We start from the raw sequence: 15,821 nt of genomic DNA on the forward strand, positions 1-15,821 counted from the left end.
TTTATTACATCTAAGAGTAGATATTTTGTTTTGGAGTATAGTCTGAACTCCGTCTGTTGCAAACAATCAAAGGGACATGCTGTTTTACGCGATCAGCCGATCAATGGGACATATGGCATTGCACTGGCATTAAAATTCATAGGCAATGTTGCTCGATTGTGTGATAGGCAGAACATTTTTTGGATTGGCGGTAGCATCCTGTTAGTGAAAAATACCAGTTGCATAGCTACTGTATAACAGTAACCTGAAATGGCTTGCTTAACCTGTTCAAACTTTTGAGATACTTTGCTTTTCCATAGAAATTTGAAGTAGACCAGGCACTTTTCAGTCTTCCGCCAATTTGCGAGTTTGACTGAAACACAGTAAACAATGACCCGATCAGAATAGCAGGATAGCTTTGAAGCGCTCCATTTCTGCCTCAAGATGGGAAGGTGAGCAAATACCTAAGGCCCAACTTACAAGATTGTGGCAAGGTTAATCTTATAGTACATGGAGCTATTCAAACCCCAATATACAAGTTGACTCATGACGGTAGGCTTGTAGCAGACAGTAGTGGAAAACACATTAGTGGATAGTGCATATTGGAAATATGCATGGGGTAGGAGATTAGGACTCAAGCCACCAAAAATGCATTTTTGTGGAAACCAACAAATGTGTGAGCCAGCGCTGGACCAAGAAGGGATCCCAAGGCCACACTACCTATTTGAGCATACATGGTGTCATTAAAACTGAACCTGACTTGTGCAAGTTGCTAAATTCACAAATTCAAATTATTACAGATTCTCAAAATGATGATGCACCTGTATTGTTATAATGTAGTGACAATGTATAAATGTCAATGACTTCTTCAGCGGCACTTAGTTAAATAGGCTCACAATGTTGAACGAGCACATAAACAAGGTGTTGCTACTGTATCATGCCTTTTTTGAATTACCCATGAGTCTCCATGGCAACACCTCAGATTAGAATCTATTTGCCCAATCAATCAGCACCCTTTCTCCTGTAGTATAAATTGTGCTCGTTTGAAATTTGGCACTTTTCCTTATGTTCTGATGAGTGAAAGATGAACAATTTTGACACCATGCCTGTTTATGACAACAATCAAGTTCTGTACTACCAAGAGATTGTTTGTAAAAGCAAGAATTTTAGCTGGCGAAATCACTTAACCATAGTGATAAGATTTCACTAGTTCCATCAGCAGTGAAAGATGCTGGGATAGATGTGAGATATTGAATATGGAACTAATGTAATCATTGGTGGTATTCACATTTATGACCTTTGTGCAATGCCATCAAGGGCAAAATAATATGACCACGCAAATAAAAGACAAGCAGTTGTGCGGTGGGAGCAGCTGAGCAGAGACAGAAAGGCGCTCGAGTGAAAAGACATCCAATAAGAAATCAGAAACATATCGGTATCTTATTGTTTTGAAGTATGCACTATATCCCTCACAGTGTTGATAAGAGTTTTCTTTTACAACCACCTACACGTCAAATTAGCTTTTGTAAGTTTGTACAATCATCTGCACTTCCATCTTACGCTATTCCAGTGTAAGAATTGCAGACTACAACTGTGGATCACTATTACTTTGGCTGGTGTGTGCTCTTGAAATAGTTCAATGAATAAATTTACTAATTGATGTGGGTTTTGAGTCATACAAACCAAGGTACAGCCAGGCTGCTTAGAATAGAGTTAGAAGATTTTGATGATAGCAGTGCAATTAGTCTTGGCAGCCTTCGGCTTGGAAAGGAAAATTAAGTAAGCCATGCCTTCTCTGGTTCATTATCTATGTCGTTATGTTGGAACAAGCAGGTCTACGGTTTATGATGCTCTCATGATGGAATAGCCAGCCAAAATCAAGGTTCGTTGTCAAAAGCCAAGTACCGATGCCCATTAAAGATAATATAGCATGAGATGGCATTTTCAAGTTTACATGAAAAGCATGCTTGGCTCCGATGTGCCATCTGGAGAAGAACACGTACCACATGTATTGGGAGGGGAATGTGGACAAGGTAGTGTACCCAGTGCACCTGTAAATTAAAATGTACTGGTAAAATAAGATTAAATGGTCAGAGAGATAGAGGTAGAGAAAGAATGGTGGTTTTAAACTCTCCTGATTCTCATATCATTGTTAGTTTCATCACTTGTCTTTCATTGTTCTTCCGTAGTTGGACCCAAAATCTGTGGTCCTTTCTTTTATCACCAATTTGCTATATTTTTCATGAATATCAATTCAATTGAAGAGTAAGGTTCCACTTGTGCGAGGAATACTTGCATTGCTGAAATAGAATTGTAGGAATCCCACCATGCAGCACCTGTTACATGGACAGATCATTTCATGTCACACTTTCCATAATTTTATATTTCCTTACATTACGTTATTAAAAGGAAATTGAAATGCCACAGGCAGCATTTTGAGCTTCCAATAGCACTCAAATCATTTGTCAAAACATTTGCAAGTTAGTTTTATAGATCCCCACAATTTTTCATACAGTGTAACAAGGTACTGCACAGCGGGTAGAGAGGTGGAAGAGACTAAGAAAGTGAGAAACCAAGAGACTCAAATCATACAATCTGATCAGGTACCACATGTATTGGGAGGGCAGCCGTGGGCAGCACGGTAGCATGGTGGTTAGCATAAATGCTTCACAGCTCCAGGGTCCCAGGTTCGATTCCCGGCTGGGTCATTGTTTGTGTGGAGTCTGCACGTCCTCCCCGTGTGTGCGTGGGTTTCCTCCGGGTGCTCCGGTTTCCTCCCATAGTCCAAAGATGTGCGGGTTAGGTGGATTGGCCATGCTAAATTGCCCGTAGTGTCCTAATAGTAAGGTTATGGGCGGGGAGTTGTTGGGTTACGGGTATAGGGTGGATACGTGGGTTTGAGTAGGGTGATCATTGCTCGGCACAACATCGAGGGCCGAAGGGCCTGTTCTGTGCTGTACTGTTCTATGTTCTATGTAACTATATTTCCTTATCATATGCTTAAATCTTGCTCAAATCATGCTCAAAGATTTTAGGAAATAATTTTTCCAACAAATATGCATTTTATCTCGAATTAGAATTTTTCGCAGGTCACCTTTGAACATTAGTCAAATGCAGTTATTTTCAAAATGCTCAAATTTAAATCAATATTAACATTTTGAACACATTCCTCTATTCGTGAATACGTAACCAACGGTTAATTCCCATATCTATGATCAGTGACAAATCTGAGTTCCTTCCTCTCTTCACTGCATGTTAGTTGAATATCAAGTCCCATCAAAAAAAGATCCTACCCACAAACTAACTTCTGCAACTGCAAACCAAGAAAATAGCATATCTTTTAGTTTTACATCAAGTACATAAAGACACAATTGATTACTAAAAGATTACTAAAAGACCCATGTGTTTAGCAAAACATTTTCTAAGCATACTCACTAGATTACTAATCAACAACATAATCTGATGATATCCCAAGGAAATTAATATTGAATCAGGGACAGGAACACACTCAAAATTAATGTAAGCAAAGTAACAAAAATGAAGATGATAATGGCAGTAACAAACTAGGATCAGATAGTTTCCACCGCCAGAGTGGGAAAGGAAGTAGATGAAAACATTGCAGATGCCCAAACTATAATCTTCCAAAAGTCTCACAAATTGGGACTCACAAAATGGCAGCAGAGGGAAACTCGAGAATTGCAGACCAATTAGCCTGACATTTGTTGTCAGGAAATTACTAGAGGCTATAATTAAGGGTAAGGTGGCCGAACACCACGAAAGTTCAGCTGACCAAGGGCAGCATGGATGTGCAAAGGATGTGCCTCATGCTTGTAACTCAACTTTTGAAGAGTGTGCAGAGAAATGTCTATGAAACTTATTTGTTCTGCCTTGCTGAAGGATTTGATAAAATCCCTCAAATAAACCGTTAGGGACATTGAAACTCATGAAACTGGAGGCAAATTATTGATCGGAGCAGGAAATCAGCAGAGTAGCAGGAGGAGAAAAGAGTTGGGATAATGGGAATTAACTCTAATTGTCAGCATATGACAGTGTCCCACAGGGATCAGTGTTGGGGCCTCAACTATTCACCATATTAATGAATGACTTGGACGATAGGGTAGAAAACCACGTATTCAATTGTGCCAATGACACAAAGATAGGCTGCATTGTAAGCAATGTAGATAGAAGTATACAATTACAGAAGCAATGTTGATAGATTAAGTGAATGAACAAACTTTGGCAAATTAATTTCAATGTTGGCAAATGTGAGGCCATAGGATAGCACGGTACTTTCTAAATGTTAAAAATCTAGAAACAGTGGAGGTCCAGAGATTTGTTGACCAAATCATTAGATTAGAATTTAATTAACAGGTACAAAAGAAATCATAAAAACCATGCCGAATTCTGGGCACCGCACTTGAGGAAGAACATGGAAGGCTTTAGATTAGAGACAGTGTATAAAAAGTTCACAAGAGTGGTTCCAAGAATGAGAAATTTCAACTGCATGGATAGATTGGTAAGCAATGGTGACATGAGAAAACATTTTTTTCACCATGCCTGGTTGGGATGTGAAATGCTCTGCCTCTGTGGAGGCAAATTTAATCAAGACCTTCAAAAGAGATTTAGATTATCTGAAGCAAAGAAAACTGCAGGGTAACTGTGAAAATGCTGAGGAGTGGGACTAGGCAAGTTGTTTTTTCAGACAGCTGACATAGACACGACAGGATGAATGACGTCCTTTGGTCATATAACCATTGTATAATATTAATAGAATGTTGACAGTTATAATCTACAGAGGACTAAAATACAAAGGGATAGAAACTACAGCTATGGAAAACTCTGGTTAGACCATACCTTACACACTATGGACAGGCCTGGGCACCGCACCTTAGAAAGGATGAGCTGGGCATGGAGGAAGTGCAGTACATATTTGCCGGAATGATACCTATACTCAAAACATTCGGTTACAAAAAGAGATTACACAGCTCGGATTGTATTCCCAGAAATTTACATGGTTAAGGGGTTATTTGATCGACATTTCCAAATGTTATGGTGAATCAGATAGGGTAGATCAAGATAAACTATTTCCATTGGCTAGTGAGTCTGGTATGAGGGGGCATTGTCTAAACGTTACAACTATAGGAGTGAAATTTGGAAACACTTCTCTACAAAATGTGTGGTAGAAGTTTACACACATGACAAATAAATTTTTAGTTTAAATCGGGCAAATTCATTTTTGTGATAAAAGGTATTAAGGGATATAGGACAAAAGGGGAATATATGGAGTTCATGGATCAATTGAATGAGAGACAAATACGATGGGCTAAATGGCCTAATCCTGTTCATAGATTCCATTTATTAAACACTACATTTGGCCTTGGCACGCTTCTGAGCTGGCTATCCAATACAATGACTCCATGGCACGGACTGATTTATCATAGGCAAACTTCAAAGATTGAATATAAGAATAAGACAAGGGCATACCTTTTCGGCATGATTTTGATGCAGAGACGGAAGTGCATAAATAAGAGTTTGCATGATTTGGAGGAACAAAGTAACCAGTGGGAACCAAATAGCTGCTCTTCTTTAGAAATATGTTTGTGCATTTTTCAAGGAATTACTGAAAAATAAAGACAAAATACTCAACTAAAAGGTTTAATCCTTTTATGGGCTGGTTGAAAGCTGCTGTGCTTTTTGGACTGCCTTCATCATTTTATTCCAGAGAGGGGCTCTTCTGTTTGTACTTAGCTCTTTTGGCTGATTTTGCTTCACAAAAATATTTAAATGTGTACTAGGAGGTGACCATGGAAATTGGTCTCATTGGTTGTCATCTTCCAAGATTCTGTAGATTCTGGAATGGTCCCAGTAGCTTGGAGAGTGGCAAATATAACAGCACTATTTAAGACAGGGCAGAGGGTGAAAACTGAGAATTACAGATTGGTTAGCCTATCAGTAGTAGGGGAAATGCTCGTGCCTATTATAAAGAATGCGAAAACAGGACACTAAGAAAATATCAACAGGGTTAGACAAAGTCAACATAGATTTATGAAAATGAAATCATGCTTGACAAACCTATTGGAGATTTTTGGGGACGCGAGTAGAAGAGGCAATGGTGAACCAGTGGACGTGGTGTATTTGGATTTGCAGAAAGTTTTTGATGAAGTCCCAAATAAGAAGTTAGTGTGAACAATAAAAGTGCATGGGTTTGGGTAATATATTGGCATGGATTGAGAATTGGTTATCAGACAGGAAACAGGAGGAATAAGTGGGTCTTTTTCGAAGTGGCAGACAGTGACTAGCAGGGGATTACAGGGATCAATGCTTGTGGCCCAGCTATTCACAATATACAGTAATGATTTAGATGAGGGAACCAAAGTGATATCTCCAAGCTTGCTGATGATACAAAACTTGGTAGGGATGGGAATGGTGAGGAAGATGTCAAGAGGCTACAAGGTGATTTAGACAAGATGAGTAAATGGTCAAATACATGATAGATGGAGTTTAATGAGGATAAATGTGAAATCATATATTCTGGACAGATAAAAATGACAGAACATTTTTTATATGTTGATATATTGGGAAATGTTGACATACAAGGGGACCTGGGTGCTCTAGTACACCTTCGCTGAAAGCAAGCAGTTAGGAAGACAAATGGCATGTTGGCCTTTATTGGAAGAGGATTTGAATATAGGAAAAAGGAAGTCTTATTGCACCTGGATAGGGTCTTGCATCCTGGAGTAGTGTGCGCAGTTTTGGTCTCCTTATATAAAGGATACGCACGCTGTAGAGAGAGTGTAACAAAAGGTCAACCAGACTGATTGTCAGGATGGTAGGATTGTCATATGACGAAAGACTGGACCAGCTAGGCATGTATTCACTGGAGTTGGAAAGAACAAGAGAAGGGGAATCTAATCAAAACAGAAAATCCCACAACTTCATTTGAGTGGCAATCTCTGGTAGATAGCCACTCTTGATGGACTTACCCATGTTTAAATTGCAAAACCTTTGTCTTGACCAAGCTTCCCCACTCAGGCTGGAAAAGGCATGCCCCCTGTAAACGGACGGGGTGTCCCATGAGAGGCTGGGTCTGGGTGTTTAAATAGTTGGTTTGGAATGAGAAGTGAATTTTTTCCCCAAACAACTCTTTAAAAAAAATGTTATTCCTTTCTCAGAGTTACAAAGCAGAAGCTCAGAGTGGGCAGAGGTAGACTCCTAATCCATCTGCTTTCTTGCTCCAAATACCAATTAAAATTGAATCCAATTCATGGTCATCACCAGAGAGACATACCAGATCCATGATGACAAGAACAGGCATTACACTTGATCTCATGCTTGATCTTGGCCAAAAAGCGATCCCTTACAACTTGCAAGGTCAGAATATGGGGTAGGTCATTCAGGACTGAGAGGAGAAATGTCTTTACTAAGAGGGTGATGAACCTTTGGAATTCTCTACCACAGAAGGCTGTGGAGGCCAAGTCACTGAATATATTTAAGAAGGAAACATAAATTTCTAAGCACTAAAGGGGAGAGCGCAGTAGTATGGCATTGAGATAGATAAGTCATGACCACCCAACCTCAGACTCTCCAGCCCACTCAGAAACCCCCTCATCTCCCACTCCTCCTCCAGTGGCTCCGACCTACACATTTCCCTACAGAACTCCTTGAACACTTTATTAATCTGTTCCGGAGCCACCACCAACTCCCCCGCCTTGTTAAGTGAATTGGACATTCTGAATTCTCCCTGTGTGTACACAAACAGGCGCCGGAATGTGTTGACTAGGGGATTTTCACAGTAACTTCATTGCCGTGTTAATGTGAGCCTATTTGTGACAATAATAACAATTATTATTGTCCTGCACCCTAACTATCTCCCTAGCCACAGCCTCCCTTCGTAGTTGACCTGCCAACATATGCCCGGCCTTCTCCCATACTCATAGATAGCTCCCCTTGCCCTTCTCAGCTGACGCAATGCTTTCCCCATGGACAATAGGCCAAACCTCACTTGCAAATCCTTCCTCTTTGCCAGGAGACCTGGGTCTGGGTCCCCCGAGTACCTCTGATCCACCTCCAAAACCTCTTGCATCAGTCGTTGGTGTTCCTCCCTCTCCTCCCTATCCACCTTAACCTTAAAGAGTTCACCACCACCCTCACCATCACCTTCAGATCCTCCCAGGCTACACACCGCGAGACCTCCCCCGTGCAATTAAACCCCTCATACTCCTCAATCATCTTCCCTATCTTGTTGCAGAATCTTCAGTCCGCCAATAACCTCAGATCCATTCTCCGCCCCGGCCTCTGGGCTGCCCCCTTCTCCAAAATTACATCTATCCAATTCGGAGCATGATCAGACATCACAATTGCGGGGTACTCTTGTAGCCACCGAAGTTGGCCATTCCCTAAATACAAAATGGAGGAGCGCAAAGCTTACAGGTTAAAATGGACAAAGTTTGCAGCACAAGCAGGCTGCACCAAGCCAATGTGTATTCTGTCTGCTGAGAGAGCAGACAGCACCGAAACAAACATTCCGCATACTAATGACGCAATCTCCGGGATAGTTAACATAGTAATGGAACGATCCCAGGGACAATGGACACAAATGGGGAAGTGATTGCAACAGTGTATGGGAAACCAGACACCCCGGCACCAGCCGGGTTCGAAAACAAAGCATCTGAAGGCCCACCCAGTAGCCAAGGAACAGCCTCAGTATTGGGGGGATTCAAACATATCGATTGGGAAGAGACCCAATCGATTCCCAGCAGGAAAAGGGTCCGCCCAAAAGGGCGCGAAGCCCTGGGACCTATAAAAGACAGGTCCCACACTTAGTTCGTTCTTCTTAACCAGCCCTCCTCTCTGGACCAGCATTTCGACCAGCTTTTGCCAAAGAAGACCTTGAACGAGAGAGAGGAGAGGTTTGGGACAGCAGCCGCCAGCAATTAAGTGTCTCACAACGATCGCTACCAGAGATAGACACTCCTGACCCCTTTTTAACCCGTACCAACCTGAAGTCTGCAGACCCGAGCAGAGCAAAAGGCCTTGTCCCCTGATCCGGCAGTTCCCTTGGAGATAAGTATTGGTTTATTTAGCGGTAGGAATAGTTTAATCCTCTTAGCGTGCGCATAGGTAGTATTATAATTGTATTATAATAAACTCAGTTGTTTGAACTTACTAATTGGTGTATGGTTTATTGATTTGAACTTGACCTTGAAACTTGTGGCGGTATCTTAACGATACCTGGCGACTCCAGAGCTAAGTAACGAAACAGAGCCAAATTGAGTGTTAAGCACACTCACCCAGAACGAGCAACACTCTGACCTCCTAACCCCAGCCAAAAGCGCCTTTCCCACCACAAAAAAGTAAATCCTCAAATACACCTTGTGTAGCAAAACGAATACTCTTGATCTCTTTGGTGCAAAAACTTCCACTGGTCAACTCCTGCAATCTCCCTCATGAGCCCAGCCAACGCCTTCCCCACCAACCAAGTTCAAGTGCCAACTCTCATCTCAGTCCCCCTCCTTCAGCCTTAAAGAACGCCTCCGCCGCTTTAAAATAAAAATCCCTCTAGCTGTGCATCACTCCCAGCTTCGCAGAGTAGACCACTCCAAATCTCATTCCGCTGACATACAATGCCGCCTTCACCCATCCAAAGGCCATCCTCCTTCTCGCCAGCTCCGTCGTCAGGTCTTGGTATATTCGTATACCTGAGCCTTCCCATTTCACCTCTCACCTCTGCTTTGCCCAACTCAAGACTTTCTCCTTCATGGGAACCTGTGTAAGCAGATTATAACCAGCCTTGGTGACTCATTTGCTTTAGGCTTCAGCCTGAGCGACCGATGTGCCCTGTCCAACTCGTAGCGGGAGGGTTCTTCCCTCTACTCCCATCAACTCCGCAAACATCTTTGCAAGTACTCAGTCAGCCTCCACTCCCTCAGACAGGCCCACGATTCTCAAATTTTGCCTCCTTCATCTATTCTCCAGGTTCTCCATCTTAGTTAGCTCTGAGCCGTTTGTTGGCCTCCGCCACCCTCTGCAGCTCCTCACTCATTCATCCATTGAGGTGAACTGGTTGCGATGTTGCAACATTGTCTCTTCCACCCCTTTAGCATTTCGCCTTGCTCCGCACTTTAACTGATGTTGTCATTACTGCCGCCTTTACCAGGGTAATTGTCTTCTCCACCCACTCATTCATCGCAGTCTTCAGCTCCCTCCGAAGCACCGCCATCAGCTTGGCAAACAGCCTCTCAAACTCCACCGAGGTCAGAGTTACCACCGTGAGGGGAGCGGTCCCACCCGATGACCCAACCCCCGCCATGTTTCTTCCGACAGGAATCTCAGTCTCACTCGACGGTGGACATTCGCTCACAGCCTTCTTTCAGCACCCTCCTTCTGATCTTCGACATTTCACAGCTTCCTTATAACTTCCCGCATCAACTTCTTCACAAACTACCCATGCATAAAAGTCAGAAAACGGAGACTTTAGCAGGAGCCAACTAACATGCGATGGCACAGTAGCACAGGTGATTAGCACTTTTGTTTCACAGCACCAGGGACCTGGGTTCCCGGCTTGGGTCACTGTCTATGCGGAGTCTGCACGTTCTCCTCATGCCTGCGTGGGTTTCTTCCGGGTGCTCCAGTTTCCTCCCCGAAAGATGTGCTTGTTAGGTGAATTGGACATTCTGAATTTCCCTCTGTGAATCCAAACAGACGGCGGAGTGTGGCGACTAGGGGATTTTCACAGTAACTTCACTGCAGTGTTAATGTAAGCTACTTGTGACACTAATAAAGGTTATTAATATTAACTATATGCTGCCATCAGAAGTTCCATTTTCTAGGTTTCTAAACTGCCTCCAATACAATTACCAAAAACCATGCACACAGTCTAGGTGCAGTCTCATCGATGCCTTGTAGAGTTGCAGCAAGACGTCCCTACTTTTATAGTCTATTCCTTTAACCATAAATGCCATGAATTGTAAGGAATCTTGTTGAATGACATGCTGTGGATCCAAAATCCTCCAAACTCTAAAACTTCTCAACTCGGTCCTACATATAAACGTACCTGCCACCGAGCACTTTTTACATTCTGCACGCCTGAAAATGATTACGCGTGTTCTTTAAATTCCAAGATCTCACTCCTATAGTTTGTGACCCATTGGAGCATCAACACATCAACTGCTTAAATCTTTCTTTCACTTCGGATACCCTGAGTTCGTCAGATTTCATGCAGTTTCCTACCATCACATTCTCCATGACCTTAAATTTGAAGACACATTGCAGCAACTTGGTCTTGCTGTCGACTAACCGATTGAATTGGTTCATTGTCACGTGTACCGAGGTATAGTGAAAAGTATTATTCTCTCTGCAGCTCAAATAGATAATTCCGTACCTGAAAAGAAAATGCATAATAGGGCAACACAAAATTCAATAATTCAATGTAAATTCATAAACCAGGCATCGGGTGAAGATGTGTGAAGAGAGCAGATCAGTCCAAAAGTCTATCAGTCCATAAGAGGGTTGTTTAGGAGTCTGGTAACAGCAGGGAAGAAGCTGTTTTTGAATCTGTGCATGTTCTCAGCCTTTTGCATCTCCTGTCCGATGGAAGGAGTGAGTAAGCCAGTTGGGATGGATCTTTGATTATGCTGCCCGCTTTCCCAAGGCAGTGGGAGGTGTAGACAGAAAAAATGGATGGGAGGCGGGTTTGTGTGATGGACTGGGCGGTGTTCACGACTCTCTGTAGTTTTCTTCCAGTCTTGGGCCAAGCAGTTGCCACACCAGGCTGTGATGCAGCCAGATAGGATGCTTTCTATGGTGCAACATATTTTCATTTTCCATGGTTAAATGAGATTAGAACTCCAATGGCTCCTCAGTGTAAGAATTATTCCAAATACTAATTCACCAAACGATCCCTCCAACCACGCTGCAGACAGTAAATCTTCCTTAAACACGGGTCCCACTCTCATTTTTATTTACATTCATCTCATATGTGAAGCATACAATCTAGTCCAGAATCTCCTTTTACGGCTCCCAATAACTTAACTTTCTCTTTGTCAGTCCACTGCCCATATACAACCTCTAGTTGAGGGTGAAATAAAACAAAATTAATTTAAGATTCCTTCTCTCCACCCAGGCTTGGATTTGAAAGAATTAACATTTGTTATGGTTAAAGTGTTCAGCATGAAAGGGAAGAGATAGATTTCTAGAATCTGCTTTTGCGATGGAGGAGATCTGGGAGTTCTACAAGCATCTCAAAGAATTGAGGACTAGTGCTGTGAAACTGTGAAACCAATAGAAAATAAAAGGTGCTTTTCTTTCGACATAAGAAACACAAGAAACTGAAAATTCAAAGAAAGAAGATGCTCATTGACCCAAAAGGATATAGTGATTTAGCCATTGTACCACAGGCATGCAACAAAGGAATTCATTGAATATAGAGTGTAATCAGTGAAGGAGTGAACAGGGTCAGAGGATTCACTGATATGAACTACCAGTAAGAGATGATGATTTATCACAGAATCGTTACGGAGCAGAAGGAGGCATTTGGCCATTGTGTCTGCAACGGCTCGCCGAATAGGTATCACGACTGAGTGCCATTTCCCTGCCTTTCTTCCTGTACCCCTGCACATTGTTTCTATCCAAGTAATCATCTAATGCCCATTTGAATGCTCAATTGAACCTGCCTCCACCACACTTCCAGGCAGGGCATTCCAGATTCAAACCACTTATGTGAAAAGGTTTTTTCCTCATCACATTTGCTTCTTTTACAAATCACTTCAAATATATGCCTTCTCGTTCTTGATCGTTTTACGAGTGGGAACAGCTTCTCCCTATCTACTGTCCATTCTCCTCATGACTTTGAACATCTCTATCAAATCTCCTTTCAGCCACCTTCTCCCCAAGAACAACAGTCTCAACCTCTCCAATCTATCCTCAACTTATGTTTCTCATTCCTGGAACCATTCTTGTAAACACCTCTTCTGAACTCCCTCCAATGTGTTCACATCCTTCCTATAGTGTGGTGCCCAAAACTGTACACAATATTTCAGCTGGGGTCTAACTAGTGCCTTGTACAAGTTCAGCATAGTCGCATTGCTCCTGTACTCTATGCCAACAAAGTCCTGAATACTATATGCTTTATTAACTGCTCACTCAACCTGTCTTGCCACCTTCAATGACCTAAGCACATATGCATCCAGGTCGCTCTGCTTCTGCATCTCCTTAAGAATTTTATTTTATATGGTCTCCTTATGTTCTTCCTACCAAAATGCATCACCTCACATGTCTGCACTGAACTTCATTTGCCACCTATCTGCCCACTCCATCAACGTGTCTATGTCCTTTTGAAGTTCTACACTGTCCACTTCACAGTTCACAATACTTCCAAGTTTTGTGTCATCCACAAATTTTGAAATTGTCTCTTGCATACAAAGATCTAGATCATCAATATATATCAGGAGAAGCAAGGCCCTTTCTGTTACCCCCTCAAAACCCCCCAGCAACTTAGTTAAACACAATTTCCCCTTTAGAATTCCATGCTGGCTCTTCCTAATCAGTCCACAATTTTTTAAAGGACTATTTGTTTGGAAAGCAACAGTTATACAGGATTCCTGAGGCAATTAAGCACAATCATGTGATATTCTTCATTACTATGCCCAATTCTGAATCAGAAGATAGTTATTTAACTGTATTATATAAAACAAAATAATTTGTCAGATGTCAAATAACTTGGGCTGCATTTAGCCAACTTCACTCAGCTGAATATTTAATACAAATATCAAAATTATTTTAAAAGTACACTTTGTTTTAATTCCTTTGAACAGAATCCAAGATTACATTAGAACATAGAACATAGAACACTACAGCGCAGTACGGGCCCTTCGGCACTCGATGTTGCGCCGACCTGTGAAACCATCTGAAGCCTATCTGACCTACACTATTCCATTTTCATCCATATGTCTATCCAGTGACCACTTAAATGCCCTTAAAGTTGGCGAGTCTACTACTATTGCAGGCAGGGCGTTCCACACCCCTACTACTCTCTGAGTAAAGAAACTGCCTCTGACATCTGTCCTATATCTATCACCCCTCAATTTAAAGCTATGTCCCCTCGTGTTGGTCATCACCATCCGAGGAAAAAGACTCTCACTGTCCACCCTATCTAACCCTCTGACTATCTTATATGTCTCTATTAAGTCACCTCTCAGCCTTCTCCTCTCTAACGAAAACAACCTCAACTCCCTGAGCCTTTCCTCGTAAGACTTTCCCTCCATACCAGGCAACATCCTAGTAAATCTCCTCTGAACCCTTTCCAAAGCTTCCACATCCTTCCTATAATGTGGTGACCAGAACTGCACGCAGTACTCCAGGTGTGGCCGCACCAGAGTTATGTACAGCTGCAGCATGACCTTGTGGTTCCGAAACTCAATCCCCCTGCTTATAAAGGCTAGCACACCATATGCCTTCTTAACAGCCCTATTAACCTGGGTGGCAACTTTCAGGGATTTATGTACCTGGATGCCGAGATCTCTCTGTTCATCTACACTACCAAGAATCTTGCCATTAGCCCAGTACTCTGCATTCCTGTTACTCCTTCCAAAGTGAACCACCTCACACTTTTCCACATTAAACTCCATCTGCCACCTCTCAGCCCAGCTCTGCAGCTTATCTATGTCCCTCTGTATCCTATAACATCCTTCAGCACTATCCATAACTCCACCGACCTTCGTGTCATCTGCAAATTTACTAACCCATCCTTCTACACCCTCTTCCAGGTCATTTATAAAAATGACAAACAGCAGTGGCCCCAAAACAGATCCTTGCGGTACACCACTAGTAACTGAACTCCAGGATGAACATTTGCCATCAATCACCACCCTCTGTCTTCTTTCAGCTAGCCAATTACTGATCCAAACCGCTAAATCACCTTCAATTCCATACTTCCTTATTTTCTGCAATAGCCTACCGTGGGGAACCTTATCAAACGCCTTACTGAAATCCATATACACCACATCAACAGCTTTACCCTGATCCACCTGTTTGGTCACCTTCTCAAAAAACTCAATAAGGTTTGTGAGACATGACCTACCCTTCACAAAACCGTGTTGAGTATCGCTAATCAACTTGTTCTTTTCAAGATGATTATAAACCCTATCTCTTATAACCTTTTCCAACATTTTACCCACAACCGAAGTAAGGCTCACAGGTCTATAATTACCAGGGTTGTCTCTACTCCCCTTCTTGAACAAGGGGACAACATTTGCTATCCTCCAGTCTTCCGGCACTATTCCTGTCGACAAAGACGACATAAAGATCAAGGACAAAGGCTCTGCAATCTCCTCCCTGGCTTCCCAGAGAATCCTAGGATAAATCCCATCTGGCCCAGGGGACTTATCTATTTTGACATTTTCTAAAATTGCTAACACCTCCTCCTTTTGAACCTCAATTCCATCTAGCCTGGTCGACTGAACCCGAGTGTTCTCCTCGACAACATTGTCTTTCTCCAGTGTAAACACTGACGAAAAATATCCATTTAATGCTTCCCCTATCTCCTCTGATTCCACACACAACTTTCCACTACTATCCTTGATTGGCCCTAATCTTACCCTAGTCATTCTTTTGTTCCTGATATACCTATAGAAAGCCTTAGGGTTTTCCTTGATCCTATCCGCCAATGACTTTTCGTGTCCTCTCCTCGCTCTTCTTAACTCTCCCTTTAGGTCCTTCCTGGCTAACTTGTAACTCTCAAGTGCCCTAACTGAGCCTTCATGTCTCATCCTAACATAAGCCTTCTTCTTCCTCTTGACAAGTGCTTCAACTTCCTTAGTAAACCACGGTTCCCTTGCTCGACAACT

At 42.3% G+C, this 15,821-nt stretch overlaps 1 protein-coding gene across 1 annotated transcript in view; it reads right to left on the minus strand.

Moving 5' to 3' along the window:
• Positions 1-226: 226 nt before the first annotated feature.
• Positions 227-15,821, minus strand: part of LOC119963658 (F-box/WD repeat-containing protein 7-like) — a 264,818-nt gene continuing 249,223 nt past the window's right edge. Inside the window, exon 3 of the mRNA XM_038792978.1 lies at positions 227-352. Within this exon, the coding sequence (XP_038648906.1) occupies positions 227-352 (126 nt within the window). The remainder of the gene's footprint in view (positions 353-15,821) is intronic.

Source organism: Scyliorhinus canicula, chromosome 3 (genome assembly GCF_902713615.1).
Source record: "Scyliorhinus canicula chromosome 3, sScyCan1.1, whole genome shotgun sequence".
In the NCBI taxonomy this organism is placed as follows: Eukaryota; Metazoa; Chordata; class Chondrichthyes; order Carcharhiniformes; family Scyliorhinidae; genus Scyliorhinus; species Scyliorhinus canicula.